General features: G+C 39.9%; 4 protein-coding genes across 6 annotated transcripts in view; 1 reads left to right on the forward strand and 3 right to left on the reverse strand.

Moving 5' to 3' along the window:
- The window catches only part of sec23ip (SEC23 interacting protein), an 11,925-nt gene extending 5,718 nt beyond the window's left edge, over positions 1 to 6,207 (forward strand). The window contains exons 9-18 of the mRNA XM_034609184.1: positions 433 to 641; positions 730 to 827; positions 1,014 to 1,184; positions 1,435 to 1,530; positions 1,765 to 1,941; positions 2,032 to 2,187; positions 2,786 to 2,888; positions 3,424 to 3,606; positions 3,692 to 3,854; positions 4,806 to 6,207. Of these exons, the coding sequence (XP_034465075.1) occupies positions 433 to 641; positions 730 to 827; positions 1,014 to 1,184; positions 1,435 to 1,530; positions 1,765 to 1,941; positions 2,032 to 2,187; positions 2,786 to 2,888; positions 3,424 to 3,606; positions 3,692 to 3,854; positions 4,806 to 4,887 (1,438 nt within the window). The 3' untranslated portion in view covers positions 4,888 to 6,207. The remainder of the gene's footprint in view (positions 1 to 432; positions 642 to 729; positions 828 to 1,013; positions 1,185 to 1,434; positions 1,531 to 1,764; positions 1,942 to 2,031; positions 2,188 to 2,785; positions 2,889 to 3,423; positions 3,607 to 3,691; positions 3,855 to 4,805) is intronic.
- Positions 1 to 14,822, reverse strand: part of mcmbp (minichromosome maintenance complex binding protein) — a 27,823-nt gene extending 13,001 nt beyond the window's left edge. Inside the window, exons 1-2 of the mRNA XM_034609187.1 lie at positions 14,816 to 14,822; positions 12,512 to 12,515 (exon numbers count right to left, since the gene is read on the reverse strand). The gene's annotated coding sequence lies outside the window, so the exon portion shown is untranslated. The remainder of the gene's footprint in view (positions 1 to 12,511; positions 12,516 to 14,815) is intronic.
- csgalnact2 (chondroitin sulfate N-acetylgalactosaminyltransferase 2) lies at positions 5,207 to 13,133 on the reverse strand. Of its 2 annotated transcripts, none has more exons than XM_034609191.1 (8): positions 12,993 to 13,133; positions 9,454 to 10,295; positions 9,143 to 9,359; positions 8,002 to 8,103; positions 7,740 to 7,918; positions 7,553 to 7,647; positions 7,365 to 7,446; positions 5,207 to 7,278 (listed from the first exon to the last, which is right to left on the reverse strand). In XM_034609191.1, exons 2-8 carry the CDS (start codon positions 10,100 to 10,102, stop codon positions 6,986 to 6,988), a joined length of 1,617 nt encoding a protein of 538 aa, XP_034465082.1. In that variant the 5' UTR covers positions 10,103 to 10,295; positions 12,993 to 13,133; the 3' UTR covers positions 5,207 to 6,985. The 2 variants fall into 2 exon arrangements, with proteins under 2 accessions (XP_034465082.1, XP_034465083.1); XM_034609192.1 differs by lacking the exon at positions 12,993 to 13,133 and adding an exon at positions 10,525 to 10,574 and having other exon boundaries at positions 6,986 to 7,278.
- ret (ret proto-oncogene receptor tyrosine kinase) overlaps positions 13,994 to 17,537 on the reverse strand; it is a 21,921-nt gene continuing 18,377 nt past the window's right edge. Inside the window, exons 18-20 of one of the 2 annotated variants that reach the window (XM_034609182.1) lie at positions 17,330 to 17,429; positions 16,570 to 16,717; positions 13,994 to 15,711 (exon numbers count right to left, since the gene is read on the reverse strand). In XM_034609182.1, coding sequence (XP_034465073.1) covers positions 15,554 to 15,711; positions 16,570 to 16,717; positions 17,330 to 17,429 — 406 coding nt within the window. In that variant the 3' untranslated portion in view covers positions 13,994 to 15,553. Of the gene's footprint in view, positions 16,718 to 17,329; positions 17,430 to 17,537 lie in introns of both variants that reach the window. The other variant, XM_034609183.1, reaches the window with a different exon arrangement.

Consider the following 17,537-nt stretch of genomic DNA (forward strand, 5'->3'; position numbering starts at 1 on the left):
CATGGACTGTGTTTTTTTTTAATCTTAACAGAACAAGGAAATCTTATAAATCTGAAATATCAGGACAATAAACAGTCCATCAGAATCCATTAAGTCCAGAAATTCAAAGTCAGTTATCCATTATTGTTGAGCAGAACATCAGTTTTATGGAAGGACTGACGACCAAATCCATTGAAAACCATCAATGCTTTTGGTTCTTTGAATACTTTAACTCAAATTGATTAAAATAAACTAAAGTGTGTTTATGGTCCTGACGGATTATGTCAGCTAGAACAACAATGTAACTCACTGATTTGTTTTTAATAGCTGTTAGAGAACAGAGGTGTTTTGGTGGCACTAACACAGATAACACTTGTTAGAGGATTTCTTTTAACAATAAGAACACACAGACTATAACCAGACTGACCCTTAAACCGACTTTTCTCTTTTTAGGAGGATAAAGAAGATCACCCTGCCCAGCACTGGACGGTTACGTCACTTTACGAATGAGACTTTATTAGACGTGCTGTTCTACAACAGTCCCACGTACTGCCAGACCATCATGGACACAGTTGCCCTTGAGATTAATAGACTTTATGCTCTGTTCCTGATGAGGAACCCAGACTACAGAGGAGGAATATCAGTGTCTGGACACAGTTTAGGTACCAAACCAGTTCAGTAGCCTCATCACTCTGCTCTTTCTGTTTCTCCTCTGTTTCTACAAGGTGGTTCTGATTTTTGTTCTTGCAGGTTCACTGATTCTCTTCGACCTGCTTTCTAATCAGAAGGATGGCTCTCTGGCAGCAGCCATGCCAGTCATGCACACTTCTAATGGAGACGCCAAACAGGTCATACAACAGTTAATTGAATTTAACAACTAAACACAGGAACACATCTTCTATTATAGAAGTCTAGTTATTTACCCACTGAATGTGATGCTTGTCATAATTGATCATAAACATTTTCAGATCTTTGGCTTCCGAATGTACATAATGGAGCAATAATATCATTGTAAGTTCTGCTTCTCTTATCAGGTGGCAGCCCCTGTTACACAGGAAAGTAATGCAGTCGCTCCTCCGGCTGTAGAAGAGGAGGCCAAAGAAGACGAAGAGGAGTGTGAAGATCTTTCTACTATGCTGGAAAATCTGGGCCTGTCCGATTACATGGGCACCTTTGACGAGGAGAAGATTGACAGTGAATCTTTTGTAAGATTTAAAACCCCTTTTTTTCCCTTGTTATAAAGACTTCTTTTTTCAAAAACAAGTCCAAGTGATGTATTTTGAAAATGTATTTTAAAAGTAAGATAACATTAGAAACACTGGTTTGTCATGGAGGGACATTTTGAAAGCTGATAATTAAAAGTCTGGTAAGAACTAATGCTGTTTTTCTCATGTTACACTTCACATAATTATCATAAGATAAAATGATAGAGTTTATATTGTCCCTTTCTCTCAGCTCATGTGCACTGTTGAGGACCTGAAGGAGATGGGAATCCCACTGGGCCCCAGGAAAAAGATCGCCAAGTTTGTCAAAGAAAGACTGAACAAGCAGGCAAGTTGTTCTCCTGTGTGTGTGTGTGTGTGTGTGTGTGTGTGTGTGTGTGTGTGTGTGTGTGTGTGTGTGTGTGTGTGTGTGTGTGTGTGTGTGTGTGTGTGTGTGTGTGTGTGTGTGTGTGTGTGTGTGTGTGTGTGTGTGTGTGTGTGTGTGTGTGTGGCTTGTTAACCAGTGGTCATAGCACTGCTGACGTGCTCTTTATTCATCTCTATCATGCTTTTACGTACGCAGGCTGCACGTCAGGCAGCCAAGGAGAAGAAAGCAGAAGTCAAAGAGCTCATTCAGGTTGTGGCACCGCCTCCAGCAGCTGAAGCTCTCCCTGATGCAGCTGTGCAGAAGCTTCCTGTTGGCAACACGGTCTCCTCCATCCATGTCAACTACAATTACTTTGAAGTTGGTACTGGACAGGTAAAAGTGACTTCAAAACACAATGAGAGGTGATGTTTGTAAAGATCTTTTTAATTTAGCAATTACTTCACAGATTTTTTTGTTCTGCAGGTGTCAGTGGTCTACCGTGGTCTTGACTTTGAGCCAATGAATTTCTTCGCTTTGGGTTCTCCGATTGGCATGTTCCTGACAGTCCGAGGACTGGAGACCATCGAGGAGTCGTACCAGCTGCCCACGTGCAAGGGATTCTTCAATATTTACCATCCGGTACGCTGCTCCTCTAACCTGTTCATCCTGAAAGAAGGAATCACTGCTAATGAAACCGGAGATATTCAAAAGTTATTCCCCCACTTGACTTGAAGCATGCTTTTGTCGTTCTTGATTGTGCAAAGGCATTTATTCAGTCAATTCAATCAACTCTATAATTCTTTAGTCGGTTTCATATGAGTTTTTTACCAAGTATTATTGACACATAAATATAAGCAATTTCCTCTAAACCCTACTTGCCCAAATGATAATTGGTGTGCATGAAAATACAGATCAAACTAGAATGGCACTCAATAGATCCTATACCACTGCCAAGGCCTAACAGTCCCTTAAATTCAATCAAACAGCACCAAATTATGCACACTCATAGACTGATTTCTTTCATCAAGATCTATGCATTATTCCCTTGGTTGATTGGTGAAAAATGCCCGATCTTACACTGTTAAAATGAAGTTTTATGGAAACCTATTAAGTAGTTTTTGTGTAATTCTGCTCACAAACAAACAATAAACCAGACACAGCGAATACATAACCTCTTTGGCGGAGGCACGTCATCAATGTCACTTAATGTTTTACCCTCTAATCATTCCTCTTTTAGTTGGACCCTGTGGCCTACAGGATCGAGCCCTTGATCATACCAGACCTGGACTTGAAGCCTGTTTTGATCCCTCATCACAAAGGAAGGAAGAGGCTTCATCTCGGTACGGCACTCGCTCATTTATCGTCCCAGATTACTTGACTACTGTTGTCTTAATGCTGATAACATATTTAATATGCTTCAAGTGAATTAAAGTCTTATGTAATAAGTGAACACTTAAAGCTTGGCGACTTACACAAGTTCTTAAGAACCTAAATTGAGTTAACAAGAGTTAGTAAATGTTCTTCATGTAGTGGCGTCCTCAGTTCAGTCCTCTCTGCCTCTTGTGGGTGGGGTGTCCTAAGTTGAGAGGTGATGAAATACAAAGAATCTATTCTTACATTAGCTGTTGCACAATACAATGGCAAAAAAGACAGGGTTTTACTTAAGCTGAAGGACTAAATGAAGTTTCACTTGTCTAAAATTTAAACATGAAGAAAAGGAAGAGAAGCCGCTGTTGTATCAGTTTGTAGACAAGTCAAATAACTCAAATAAAATTAAAGTAATAACCTTTGTCACTTTTGCATATTTTATAAAGGCTCGTGACTGAGCAAATGTCTCCATGCAGATTGGTCAAGTTGTGGATCTCTGTGTTTCAGAGCTGAAGGAGAGTCTCACCAGGATGGGCTCAGACCTGAAGCATGGTTTCATCACCTCCCTGAGGAGCGCCTGGCAGACGCTCAATGACTTCGCTCGCGCTCACACCTCGTCTGCCCAGCTTCAGGCCGAGCTGGCCATGGTGGCAAATCAGATTGAAGAACAGGAGAAGCAAGCGGAGGAGGGTGAGTTTCTCTGATTCGTGACTCTTCAGTGTAAGTGATTTCTGTATTATTTCGAGATTTATGAGTCGATTCTGATTTCCCACAGAGAACAAGATCACAGAGATCCCTGAGCCTCAGAGAGAAGAGGAGCCTCAGGTGAAGATCGGGATGTTGAACGGAGGGAATCGCATCGACTACGTGCTGCAGGAGAAGCCCATCGAGAGTTTCAACGAGTACCTGTTTGCCCTCCAGAGTCATCTCTGCTACTGGTACAGAGCTCCCTATTTCATTCTGGCTTTTTAACACTGCACATGTTTAAAAAAGATTTAAAACGAGAAGTTCCTTCAATTGAAACCAAAATGATTTGTTGATTTGAAATTTTGTTGATTGACAAAGAAATTAATCAGCCACTCTATGATGAAGTATAAATCATACAAATACTTTTTTAAGCAAAAAGTTTATTGATTTTGTGAAATTTGAGAATTTGCTGCTTTTCCTGTCTTACGTTTAAGTAATATAAATATGTTTGGGTTTGTAACAGTCTGAGAAAACAAGTCATTTGAAGACATCACATTGGGCTTTGGGAAACAGTGACCGTTATTTAATGTTTTATAGATCAAATGATTAATTTTATTTACTAGAATGACAGCCTTAAATTGAATAAAGCTGCCCCACATTCCACACATCTTTTACCTAATTTTGCCTGATTGTTTTCATCAAGATCCATGAATCATTTTCTTGAAAAACAGTGAAAATGTTGAAAAACTCTCTCTTGCTATGTTAAAGAAAGTGATACAAAATTCCTGGATCTGCACCAAAATTTAATGGCTACTAATACTACTATACCACATCCTTCCCCCAAGTTTTGTGAAAATGTGTTTAGTTGTTTTTGCGTAATCTTGCCACAAACAAACAAACGGACAGGAGTAAAAACAAAACCTCCTTGGTGGAGGTAACAATAATTATTTCTTGCAGCAATCTTCCAAATTGCAATTGGTCAGACTTTAACAGATAATGTAGGATGTGTTTTAAATAATCACATTTCTGTATAGTTCTACTGATTTTATTTCTCAACACTGAATGTGTTTTTTTTTTTTCAAATTAAAGGCCTTACATAAATTCCACAATGGCAGATTCCCACTTGCATCTGTAGCTCAACCACTTCACCTTTTAGCAGATGAGGGTGAAGCTTCTACAGTAACCCCCTTCTTATTTTCCAGGCAATCTGAAGACACTGCTCTGCTCATCCTCAAAGAGATCTACAACACCATGGGGATCCATCCAGAACAACTCATACATTAACATGAAGTACCTGAGATGAAAAGAAGCCTGTCTCAAACTCTCATTAGGTTGATTTCATGTCAGTTCTCCGGGATTTTGATTCTTTCTCAAATCTTTCCTCTTTTATTTTCTATTCATGTAGTTAATTGTATGCAGATGAATAATACAATTGTATTATACCATTTGTCTTAAATTAAGAAATATATACGAATGAGCTGGTAGTTTCAGACACTTGACAAGTTTGATATTACATTTTTATAGTATAAATTATAGAATGGGTCAAGTTTACTGAAAATGTGAATTAAATCAAATGCCAACAGCAGAAATGACACAGCAGCAGTTACTGCAGCCTTCTGTATGTTTTATTTCATGGCCAAAATGTCAATAAATCATTCCCTTGCACAACGTTCTTGCTGTTTGGATCGTTGTGTACTGCTGAGAGGAAGACATGTAATGTTTCTCCTGCAGGACGAGGAGACTTTTAAGACTATCTACAAAAAGCTGTAATATCTGCAAAGACATTGATTTAAAAATAATTACAGTACAGGATGAGATGTGAGAATGACCTGCTTTCTTTATGAGGAAAATAAAGCCCTTGTCTGACAGCTGTGCTCTGTGATTGAACCTTTCAGCTGTAAACATCCTCCCTCATCATTAAATGGAATAAAAAAGAAAGAGCCTACAGCCGTCGGCACAGACTCAAACAGTCATTTCCTGTCTCTTAAAGCGTGTAGGTAAATACAAATGTATTCAAGTCACATGTATGAAACAAAAGTGTTAGAAAAGTATGTACAAGAGTGGCTGTAACATTCGATCGCAGTCCAGTATTAAAATCATAGAGCTGCAAGTGACGCTCACTGGGCTGAAATGAATGGACAATAACACTGGTCGACGGTCCTGAAAAATCAAAGTGCTGCATGCTGTGAGCAGATCTGTGCCCCTGGTTCTCAAACTAGTTAATCAGCATGCATCTTTGTTCTACTGATCCCATGATGACACACGAAAGGAAGATAGTGACTGACACGTCACATTCAAAAAACACAAAGAAAAAAGGTCCCTTTTTTATCTCATTGTCAGTCTGAGACAACCTGTATATATATTAATACATATTAACTACGAACAGAACAATATGGCTCCATTTACAACTGCTCATACAACACTGTGTTAAGTGGAAGATTGGTTTTATCTAAAACTTGAGATTCAAAGGAAATTTTATTTAATTAAGATATCACAAATTTTTCCTTTCCACTCGAACCCGTGACAGCTGGCATGTTTTCTTGGAAAACACAAATCATCTAAAACAGCGGACATCTTTTTTTCTGACGTCATTTTCAGCCGCAGAGAAAATCAACATGGTGAAGAAACCTGCTGAACATCAGGTGCTGCGTTTGAACCACGTAGGATGAATTAATGAGAAGTTTGTGTACCATGTTTAAGGAGACATATTGTGTTTTTTCAGTTCTCTCTCCTCTTGTCTGTTACTCTATGTAGTTTTTTTTTGTGCAGGTCAAAGGTCGTCTCCCCTCAAAAAGATACTTCCTCATCATGATGTCATGTGACAATGCCTAGGGGTTAGCCCCGCCCCCTAACAATGCCAGGAAAGAGAAAGCAGAGGCTGACATTTCCTTCATGCTCTGGAAGGGTCTGACCAATCAAAAGCGTTTCAGACAGAACTGAAAAGAGGAGCTGAAGCAATGGACAGTATGAGAACAGTGATGAGTCAATATAAGAGCAAGTAAACCTTTTATAACCCAAATTAAAACGACAAACCTGAATGAGAGTATAATATGTCTCCTTTAACAACTGCATGCTAATTGAAATGAAATGTAAAAAGCAACAAAAGCTTAAATCCAAGAGATCTATTACTCATTGAACGTGTGTAGCTTTTCCTCCAGCAGGTTTAATATCGTTGGTTTAATCATGTACTCTTGAAGCTGCTGTAACTCTTCAAAAAGACTTGTACCATGTTATAAATTTGATCATCTCTGTACATTCATTTGTCTACAACTGTGCGGTGAAACGCAGAAGGATCAATGTAAACATGTCTTTGCCGTGACGCGTCTGTGTCGTCACCTCCGTCTTTAACACTGGAATGACGTTGGGTTCGTTAGAGGTTCGCTCAGTCCTGCGTTTTGCTCTGCGTCTTGAAGGCCTGCTTGCGAAGATGAGCCTCGATCTCCTCACGGAAAACCAGCATGCCGAGGTGGGGGTGGGAGGCCTCGTTCATGGCTTTGGACTGGATGCACATGCGGTACTGCTCGGGCGTCAGCTCGTCCGCACACTGCTTCTCGTGCCACATGTGGAAGAGGCCGGACACCGGCGTTCGGATCACTATCAGGTCGCTCCGGAGATACTTCCTGTACAAATGGACGTCTTCCACACCCCAGCCTTTCACCTCCAGATCAAACCCTCCTGCAGGAAGATTTGCAAAAACGTTAAATTACTCAAAAGCTGATCATGATTCTACTGTTGAGTGTTGAGAAATGATCAGTGCTCACCAATATTTAGGAAATCTGAGCGATACTGACACGTCATTCCAAACCCAAAGTCTCTCCAGAATCCAGCATCCTTTTTGTGAATCTGTTTGAAAAGAAACGATCACTTAAACAAACATTTGAAAATGACAGAATTTAACTTTCTCATCATTCTACACACATCAGAGATAATGTGAACGTTCAGTCCTCACCAGTTGGAGTTCATGAGGTGGAGCCAGCTCCAAATTTCCATAGACTATGGCAGGGTTGTACAGACTGAACACCACTGGATAAAAGACTTTCTTGTCTACAACACAGAAACACATTCAGCTTCACTCAACCTGAACACAAAAGACAATAAATGTAATGAATGTGAGGACCAATATTATAAAAACCTACTCGGAGCAGTGTGGAGACGACAGGTGTACAGGAACTCCAGTGTGAAATGGATGTCCACGTCACAAAAAAACATCAAGACGTCGCCTTTCTTCCAGGCGTGGGCTCCGATGTCCAGACCCCGACCTCGTGAAAACTCCTCGTCCACGGGGATCAGAGTGTAATTGGAGAAGTTCTCCTCCCTGGCGATATTTAAATGTCCATTTAATTGTTATGCATAAAAAGAAGCACATCATGAAAAGCTTGTTCTCGTGAGGCGACAAACCTTGACATTTTTTCCAAAGACGACGTTGCCTCCTGAAGACCACCCTGCCCAAAATACACCACAGTGAGATGTACTCGTCTGTCCTGCTGTATGCACACCTCCCTGAAAACACGTTTTATACATTAGTCTAATTATTTACTGTAAGAGCACTGTAATATGGAGAAATGGTCAAAATGGTCACATGATCTCCAAATGAAAAATAAGATTTGCCAATGCAATCAATGAATTGTGTGTAACTTTGGGTACTCACAAATGTGTGTTCAAATCCACACACAAATATCAAGTAATTTGTGCTCATGTAAAACAGTTTTGTGCTCACATCACAAACGGAATACATATCAACATTTTAAGTACAGATTTTAACTTCAACTTCACAGACTTCTATTTGCTTTCAAACAGCTTCCTGTGCATACAAATGTCTGTTATCCTTTTTTTTGGCATTCTTTGTTTATTTACAGATTGTTAAATGTGTGTTCACGGATCGCCTGATACGCACGGATCAGCTCACACGTGCGTGTTTTTCTGCTCTCTGCTCCACACAGATGAATCCAAAATGGGAAAGACAGCTCGTCAACCCTCGATTAGAACACATACAATATATATATATGGTATATTGTGTAAATTAATTACATTCAATAAATTCATTATACTCCATAAATGAATATATATGGTTTAAATAAGCCAGTCCTGGTAAAAAGCAGATACCAGTGTATGCCTGCAACAGAACGGCATTGGTGGGACATAGCGGTGGCTCATCCTCTGAAGTGAGGATATACTAAATGTGCCCTTTGCAAAATGATGATTGTGAACCTTATAAGCTCAATATTTAATATAACAAGTCAGATAAGGTTATGTGATGGCTTGTTTATAAATTCAGATAACATAACTTAATAATGGTTCAGTGGTCCTAAAACGGTTTTAGCGATTACCACTTGATAAAGTAACATGTGTGTTAATGTAAATCCTCTGAGAGGATGGTAAGATGAACGGTGCGCCAATCTTACAGAGGTACATAATGTTTGTGATATTGTTGCATCTCATTTCACAGGAAAAGTCGAAAATCAGGTCATCATGCATGAATGCAAATTCAACCTGAACGTGCTGGATCACGCCAGGCTGATGGGGAGGGATTCATTCTCACCTGAAGTTGTGCAAGAACTGAGAGAAGGTTTCTAATCTGCCCGACAGTGGCACAATGATGTTAATTATCATTCCTGATGTTTCTACAGATGTGCTCCTGACTTTCATTAAAGGACCAAAAGGCCTGAAGAGCGTGACGTGACGGAAACTGCTGGAATCCTCTTTGGAGAAGAAGAGCTCGTAAAGCGTCCCTTTGTCTCGCTCTGTCCTGTACAGTCCTGTCAAAGAAAATAAAATAAAGAACAATACTTCCCAGAGAGAACACCTCAGCTTCAGTCATCTGTCTTGAGTCAGGTAGTGCGTGTGTCTTACCCTCAGTAAAGTGAACCTCTGTGTACATTTGTCTCTGCATCGGCATGTCGTCCTCCACGCCGTCCTCCTCGTCAGGGTTGTTGATGATGTCCAGTGCGGCCTCAATGACCTCCACCAGCTCGTCCCGGCGGTCTTTGCGTACAGGTTTCTCCTCCGGGTGTCGCGTCAGCCCCATCTCCAGCTGATACACCTTGGACGAGGTGAAACTCTCAAAGGGCACCAGGGCGTACTCGCTGGGCAGGCGTGCCCCCGTGTTGACCTCGGCCTTGTCGATCTGAGAGTGCAGGTACTCCAGCAGATCTCCTGGCTCTTGGTCCTTAGTCTCTGCCAGGCCCTGCACCCCAGGGAGCTCCTTCTTGTCCTGCAGGAGCTTCAGCTTCTCGCTCATTTCCTGCAGCTCCTGCTTGAGTTGGGCGATCTGGCGCTTGAGGCTGGCGGCGCGGTTTAAGTGGCGCTCCTCCTGCTCCTGCAGTAGGGCCTGGTAATACTCCTTGCTGTAGGTCTCTCCTAGGCCAGGCAGTGCCAGGCTGACGTCTGCTGGAGGGGTGCACTCCAGCAGGTATGCAAACAGCAGCAGCACCAGCAGCAGGAAGAGCCCCAGGAAGAGCCAGCGGACGCGGCCCTGGAGCGGCAACCCCCGCCTGGCCATCACGCTCACATACAAGCTATAGTTGATAAGTCTGCATTCCCTTTTTCCGCAGATCACATTACTTACGACATGCTTGAGCACAGCCTCTTAGAGATCTGGAGATCCATTGATGTTGTTTTATTGTGAAGGTCCTGGCTCTGGGCTCCAGTGAATCCTCATACATTAGTCCTGTGTTAATCCATGAGATGATCACCTGACAAAACCAATCACAGTAAGACAGTGGAGATCAGCAGAAAATCAGACAATAACACTTAGTGATTTAACACTGTGTTCCCATTCACTCCACCTTTGCAATTAAGCAACCTGCCACTGACAATTCCATTCAATCAATAAATAAATATGTGTCTGTAACAACATGTTCAAATCTTTACACGTTTTAAAGATTCAATCCCAGAAACACACACATGCAGAATTAGCTTCACCCGGACTGTCCTCGTTAGCACACAGCGACTAGCTCTCAGCGAAACAACAGTACAGAGGAGGTGGGCGAGATTAACAACCGGCAAGATAATAACAATGACTTCCGGTTAAACTGTTTCCTCTTCAAAATAAAGGCACCACACGCCCCAAAACAGCTGCACAATTAATAATAATAATAATAATAAGAAGAAGAAGAATTATTATTATTTTATTTGTATAGCACCTTTCATACAAGAAATGCAGCTCAAAGTGCTTCACATACAATATAGATGAAGATAATTTTTTTTTTAAATTTAATTAAAATTGAAAAGAGAAGAGATTTTAAGAAGACATAAGAACATTTTAAAAGAAAAGGAAAGAAATAAAATAAGAAATAAAATAAAATTTAAAAAATGCATGAAAATAGAAAAGAAAGAATGTGATAAAAAAAAAAGTAAGATCTCAGGAGTGCAGGCAAGTGCAAGATCTAGTTAACTGACTGCAAAAAGCCAAGGGGACACAGGTAGAATAGAAGAATGTAACATGAGGAGAAAAACTGCCACAGTATTCAGGATAGCTTTCCTGATGATAATGTTTTTATTACCTCCATCAAGGAGGCTAAGTTTTTATCTGTATTTGTTTGTTTGGATGTTTGTTAGTTTGTAGGATTACGCAAAAACTACTCAACTGATTTCCATGAACTCTTGTGGAGGGGTGGGACATGACCCAAGGAAAAACCCATTAAAATTAGTTGTACAGACTTTCTTATTCACTTTCATTAACTTTGTAAGATAGAGTTTTTCATCACTTCTGTTGATTTCTGAAAGAATAATTCATGGATCTTGATGAAAGAAATCAGACATGTTTAGGGGTCTGATATTCAAGAGTGTGTGCAATTTGGTACAGATCCAAATAAGAATCTGGAGGTCTGGGGCTTTTACACTTCATACCACCACATACTGGGCACTGTTGTTCCATGAAGGTCACACAAACCTACAGCTCCAGGCCTCAGCACATTGAGTAATGGTGTTCTCTTCTGTCCTGGCACCAGCAGACTTCACCTGAGCTCACAGGTGTAAATCAGCCTCAGACATCAGTAATGAAAACCAGCAGGGCTCTGAGTCTAAGGTGCCAGAGTTGGAAAGCATTACTCGAATATTTCAAACACCTAAGGTAGTTAACAAACCATTTCTTTGTAGATTGACAGCAACAGAGAAAGCAATTTTTCATTGAAATCCAGATCCATTTTTCGAGTTAAATAGTGACCGCGCTGGTTTAATTGACGCTACATTTTGTTTCCCACTGGAAAAGAAGAGTTTAAAGCCAAAACACATACAGAACTCCAGGTGTTGTTCCAATATTAACTGGCCAGAAAAAGCAAATATAAAATACTTTTAAAAGCTTGGGATTAGATATTTGTGAGATCCCAACTACTGCATATAAATATGTACCAAAGAGCAATTCTGCTTGATCAAAAGGTTTTAAGCAGTTTAAAAGGGAAGAGCCAGTAACAAAACCTGCACTTTAAGAAAAGCTTGTTAGGCTGTTTTAATGCAGAATACCTTCACAACTCTATAAAAGAAGTTATACTGTATTTTGCAACAAGTCAATTTTCTCCCCAAGTAGTCATGTAAACAGAGACAGACGTGAACTTAAAGGTTAAAGTTCTGCAGAATTCAATCCATGAGAGAAACAGAGCACAGCCATGCACCATGTCTGTAACACACTGGAGTTGATGTTTGGACTGAACTGCGCTGGAGAACTTCTGCTTACTGACTTTAAAACAGTCATCTCTGTGGCTTGGTCACTTTTAAAGCCACACAGCTTACTGTGTGTGTAACATACGCAGAGAAGATTTCACATGAAAACTCCTGCTTGTCATAACTCAGACATTTACAGGCAATGATTTACAGGTTACAGCTTTGCCTTATTTGTTTGCAGTCAAGAACAAGGACAAAGATGAATGCATCGCTGGTTAAAACCCACAGTAAACTCTCACAGTGATACCACCACACTGGTATGAACGTATCCTGTGTGTGTGTGACGGCTGTAAACTCTACTAAACTTTACACATCATCAGATGAACATCACTGTTCCTGGATTATTAAACAACCCACATGTTTGTGGTTATTGTAGGAAATGAAGCCTGATTGAACATCTCGGTCGTCATTTATCATGTGAAGGACAACTACACACAGTGAGGTTTATACTCAACACACACGGTTTGTCACATCCACAATTGCGGTCATTGTAAGTACTTCACAGGCTGATGCGTGAAATGTCAACTGTGTAATCTTTATCACACCGTCCCTCTGGAAATCCTCATCTCCTACATGTCGTGAACTCTTATTTTGAAGGACCCGAGCCGGATATGGCCACGGTTCAGCAGCTAGCTTAGCGATGTTAGGAGCTACACTTCGCTTTCATGTTATTTGTCGGTTGTTTTGCGGCCCGTTGGTGAATTAGAGCGGCCATAAAAACAATAACTCACATGTTCCTGTGTGTGTCCGTCCCTGTGTGGGCTCACAGCAGCAGCTCAGCGCGGAAACCAGCGGCGGCAGCAGCTTGTGGTGCAGATGCCACGGAGCAGAGACCAGAGTGGGTCGTAGTCTACTTCCGGTCAAAAAGTACCCAATGGGATGTTGGGAAGGAATGTCGTCATCAAACATGGTAAATAACCTTGTTCATAATCATGACTTGATTATTGACATAATTATTATTATTTTGTTTTAATATGTATTTTATTTGGATTAGTATCTACTTATTTAACTTAATTGTATTTATTATCGATTTATTCTATTTACTTATTATTTTCTTCATTGTCATTTACTTTCTATTTATTTTATTTTGCTATTTTAACATATATTAATTGTATTTATTTACCATTTATTTAATTTTATTCATTATCTATTTTCTTTACTTGATTATCATTTATTTTATTTTACTCATTATCTTTTTACCTATAAATTACATAATAATTTACTTACTATTTATTTATTTCCGTATTTTTTATTTGTACCTATTCACATTGCATTTACTTAATTAATGTTGTATACCAATATGTACAAACAATTTGTATTTAGCTTTAAATATGATTTGAATATTATATTTTTGAGAACAACTTAATAATTACGTAACTACTTTTTCTTTGCTCTGTTCTGTTTTCCTCTTTATTTCCCCAACAGGTAAAACAAACTTCTTGCCTGTGGTGAAACATTATCTATTGCGTTACTGCTGACGTGGACTGTAGCAGGAGACAGATCACTTGTTTTATGTGCAAACATGGGATCTATTATTACTGTGGTGCATAAAGAAAACCAGGAAATGCCCTCTTCAGCCTCTATTTTAGGTATCCTTTTGTTAATTTGCTTTATTCATTTTCCATTAAATCTGGAAGGTGTCTGGGGCCTCCATCCCAGCATGTATTGTATGGAAAACACAAGATACCATGGACACGTCACCAGTCTGTCACAGAACTATTTTACTCAATGATTTAAACAAGTTTCTTTATTCTTTACGGACAGATACTGTTTAAGTGCTTCAGTCACAAAAGAGTCAAACGTCAGATTCAGTGCTGTAAAAATAAGAGAGTTTAAATGTTACCTGTTGCTGGAACATGAGTATTACATCCTGATCATGTAAGAGACGAATGAGGAAGGGATGACGGGTATAATACTCATGAATAGTTCATACTATGTGAATCCTACAATCCTGAAATCCAGTTTTTACATCAGAGATAACATACTTCAGACTTCTTTATTCAAAACGTAACCAGATATAACAAAAATATTTTAATATTAAGCTTAAATGACTGTAATTATTCTTAAATGCAAATCTCTAACTCTCACTCCTTTTCAGCTTTTCAATATCAGATCTTTACTTTCAGCCAAAACCAGAGTGGATCAGAGTTTAGACTCAGTGGAAATGTCAAATAATTTAATTTGTATTATTCTGTATTTGTATTATTTGGCTTCTGCAGACAAATTTCCAGATCACAACTGCAAATAAATACAAATAAATAGCAACACTTTAGCAAACAGTACAATGAACAAATCATGTCTGGAAGTAAACAGATGCTATATTGTAATGTTATTAAAATAATAATCATAAGTTGCATTTTGTTGATTGAATAAACGTTATTAGCGTTATAACCACAGACAGAAGCTGACTATTCTCAGAGATATGAGCTGAACAGACATACTGCACATTTTTTATGTTTATTATTAATGTAACATAATCAAATAATAACAACATAACAATGATAACACTCCTTAGTTTACATAATCATGGTTTTTCCACAAAGACTGTGATTACAGTGAATCAAAAATTTAACTGTAGTCTGACAGAGGACATGGTTACAATCGACATGAAGTCTCACGACCTGACACTGGAGAAGCTCTCACTAGTTGATATTTTTCATGTAAAAAACAATATCATAAAAAACTAAAGCAAGAAAACCGTTCACTGAACATCTCTGTGTTACTTTTCTTTGGCAACAACAGCTTTGAAACATCTTGTGGGGGAAACACAAAATGGGTCTTTGACATTTTTTGAGGAGCACGATCCTCCTACAGTAGAAACTTTACATTTTCAGAACAAGGTCAGCATTTTGCTTTTGTTCCCTTGTCCCCTCAGTCAATCACCAGCTGTCTACAACAGGTTGATGGTAAAGACGTCCCCTTTAATTCCTGGGCTGGAGTAAGATCTTCACAGTCGCACATTAACAATTGCAGGCTATTGTAGAAGCGGCACAGGCACTTAAAAAGACATTGACACTGACATACAATCTGGTACACTAGTCATGCAGTGATACAACTTGGCCAACATGACCCATGAGGTAATAATTAACATACTGAAGAGCAGAATGGAGCATGGTCTATGTTGATCCAGCCAGTTTTGCAGCAAAAAGACCTCAGTTTTTAAATCTCGAATACCCATGCAACAGAAATAAAAGGGAACCAACTTTAGCATCAGATCGCATATATATATACAGTCTTATAGAAATATATACATCTACCAATTAGTCATCTTTTCTACAGAGTCGGTTTGTCTTTAGCTATCAAGCTTGTCCACAGCTTTTGCGGGTGAAGGCAAAGCCATCCAGTTTGCATAAACACTATCATTGGCATATCTTGTAAAGACTGGATTAGTGGCATCATGTCTGTTGAGCGGTACCGGGCTCTTCTCAGGCCAGTTCGGGTATGACATGCCTAAAAACGAGAACATATCATTTTTCTGCACTCAGTGAAAGATGAACAGCGTGCAGACAGTAAGGCTCTCGAATCAAACTCTGCAGTGGTCCGGTCGGGATCGAGTCCTCATTTGACCCTCAGAGGGGAAAGGTTATGGCTTTATGTGCACTACGTTAAGTTAAAGATCATGTGATTTATAGTTTACTGGTGTTTTTGTCACATATCAAGGCTGTAATGTTGCTTATGTTCCTGTGTTTGACCTATAATTGTCTTTCTGTTGAGAAATGCAGATGCACTTAAGAGTTGCGTTCAAAAGCCTTACTGTTTTGTGTGTTCAACATTGTGTCAGTCACTTTAGATTAATGGCTATTATACATTAGGAAGTCAGGAAATTTAAGACAATCTGGAATTCAAACCACAGTGAGTGATTGATTCAGAGAGGACCTGTTTCAAATGTCACACACTGTTTCTTCCAATGTCAACAAATAACATGATGGAATGTGATGGAATGAAAAAAATTTAACTATGTACAAATGAAATGCGGATGAAGCATGATTATGAATATGAGCCGTATAAATAAGAATGAAGGGTATATATTCAATATTTACAAATGTACTATTTTTGGTCAGCATTCATGTACATTAGAAGCAGGTCCAAATAAAACAAAAAAAGTCAAGACACAAAGATCTTTTTTCTTTACTGAGCCTCACATTTACGATGAAATGGGAGATATGTCAGCATTAATCAGCAGAAGGCATGCCTAGAACACAGTCACACACACTTGACTATGGAAAAAGCCAATCACAACTTGCCAAAAAGAGAGATTGTGTCATGTGTCCTGTTTCTAAAATCTAGTAAATGCGTGGGAGATTCTACCATAGAGCTTGTTTTCAATCCATGTGGAGGGGAGGGTTCGAGGGAGAGGGGCGTTATTACAGTCCACTAGTGGTGTGTCCTCTTCAGAGAGGGCGTCGTCGTACAGCAGGGCGTCGGCTGGCGTGGACGCCGCCAGGTCCAGGTAATCCTGACAAGAGCAGATGAGGGCGTGATTAGGCTGATTAAGGGAGGAGATGGGACACGGCACGCTATAAAGGCTGTGTGTGTGCTCATGTTTGAGGTCGGACACATGCACTGGCTGCAAGGCCCTGCGGACGTTACTGCAGAAACTTACACCCAGTGACGTGTCCGCTGCCTCTCTCTGATAACAGTGAAGAACTTCCCTGCTGCATTGTGGCACATCTGCGCTCGCTTGTCCTTAAATGCTCTATATTTAGCCTGACTCTGTGATTATGCTGTGCAAGGCCACATTTGAGGATTGCTCCTCGAACACTAATTATGGTATCTAAAGCACTTGGGAAGAGTGACAGATCATCCAGTGAAGCAGGCGCAGCATGTATCTGTGTGTTTGTGACTCTACACAGCGAGCCGGTACCACATGTTGTCCAGCAGAAATGATATACTGCTCATTCAGAAGGAGTGGGAAGGTAAAAACTCTAACGTCTGACTGTAAGATGCATCACTGAATGTGCCTGTAATGCACGGAAACCAGCTGATTAATATCCTCCCCTTGCTTCTTCCTCTCTGTGGAAGATTATGAATAACTTATTATAATGTATTGTGTGCAGCATCATCATACCCGACTTTTCACCATCATCTTTTCAAGCTCCTTGCTGATGTCTGAGAATGTTTGCCTCTTCTCTGACTCTTGTTTCCAGCAGCGGAGCATGAGGTTGTACCTGCAGAGGGGAAAAAATGTCACAGTTGGTGAAAAGGGTGAAATTCAATCCTCCCAACTGAATCATTTTCCACATCAACATGTGCTAAAGGCTGGGCGGTGTTAGTGC

Source organism: Hippoglossus hippoglossus, chromosome 15 (genome assembly GCF_009819705.1).
Source record: "Hippoglossus hippoglossus isolate fHipHip1 chromosome 15, fHipHip1.pri, whole genome shotgun sequence".
NCBI classification, from domain to species: domain Eukaryota; kingdom Metazoa; phylum Chordata; class Actinopteri; order Pleuronectiformes; family Pleuronectidae; genus Hippoglossus; species Hippoglossus hippoglossus.

What these genes read in the sequence shown, in the direction of transcription:
- csgalnact2 (XM_034609191.1), bottom strand. Translation starts at nt 10,102, where the DNA reads ATGGCCAGGCGGGGGTTGCCGCTCCAGGGCCGCGTCCGCTGGCTCTTC. An exon ending in AGAGGTTCACTTTACTGAGG is followed by an intron (nt 9,360 to 9,453) that starts GTAAGACACACG and finishes TTTCTTTGACAG; the next exon opens with GACTGTACAGGACAGAGCGA. An exon ending in CTCAGATTTCCTAAATATTG is followed by an intron (nt 7,279 to 7,364) that starts GTGAGCACTGAT and finishes ATCTTCCTGCAG; the next exon opens with GAGGGTTTGATCTGGAGGTG.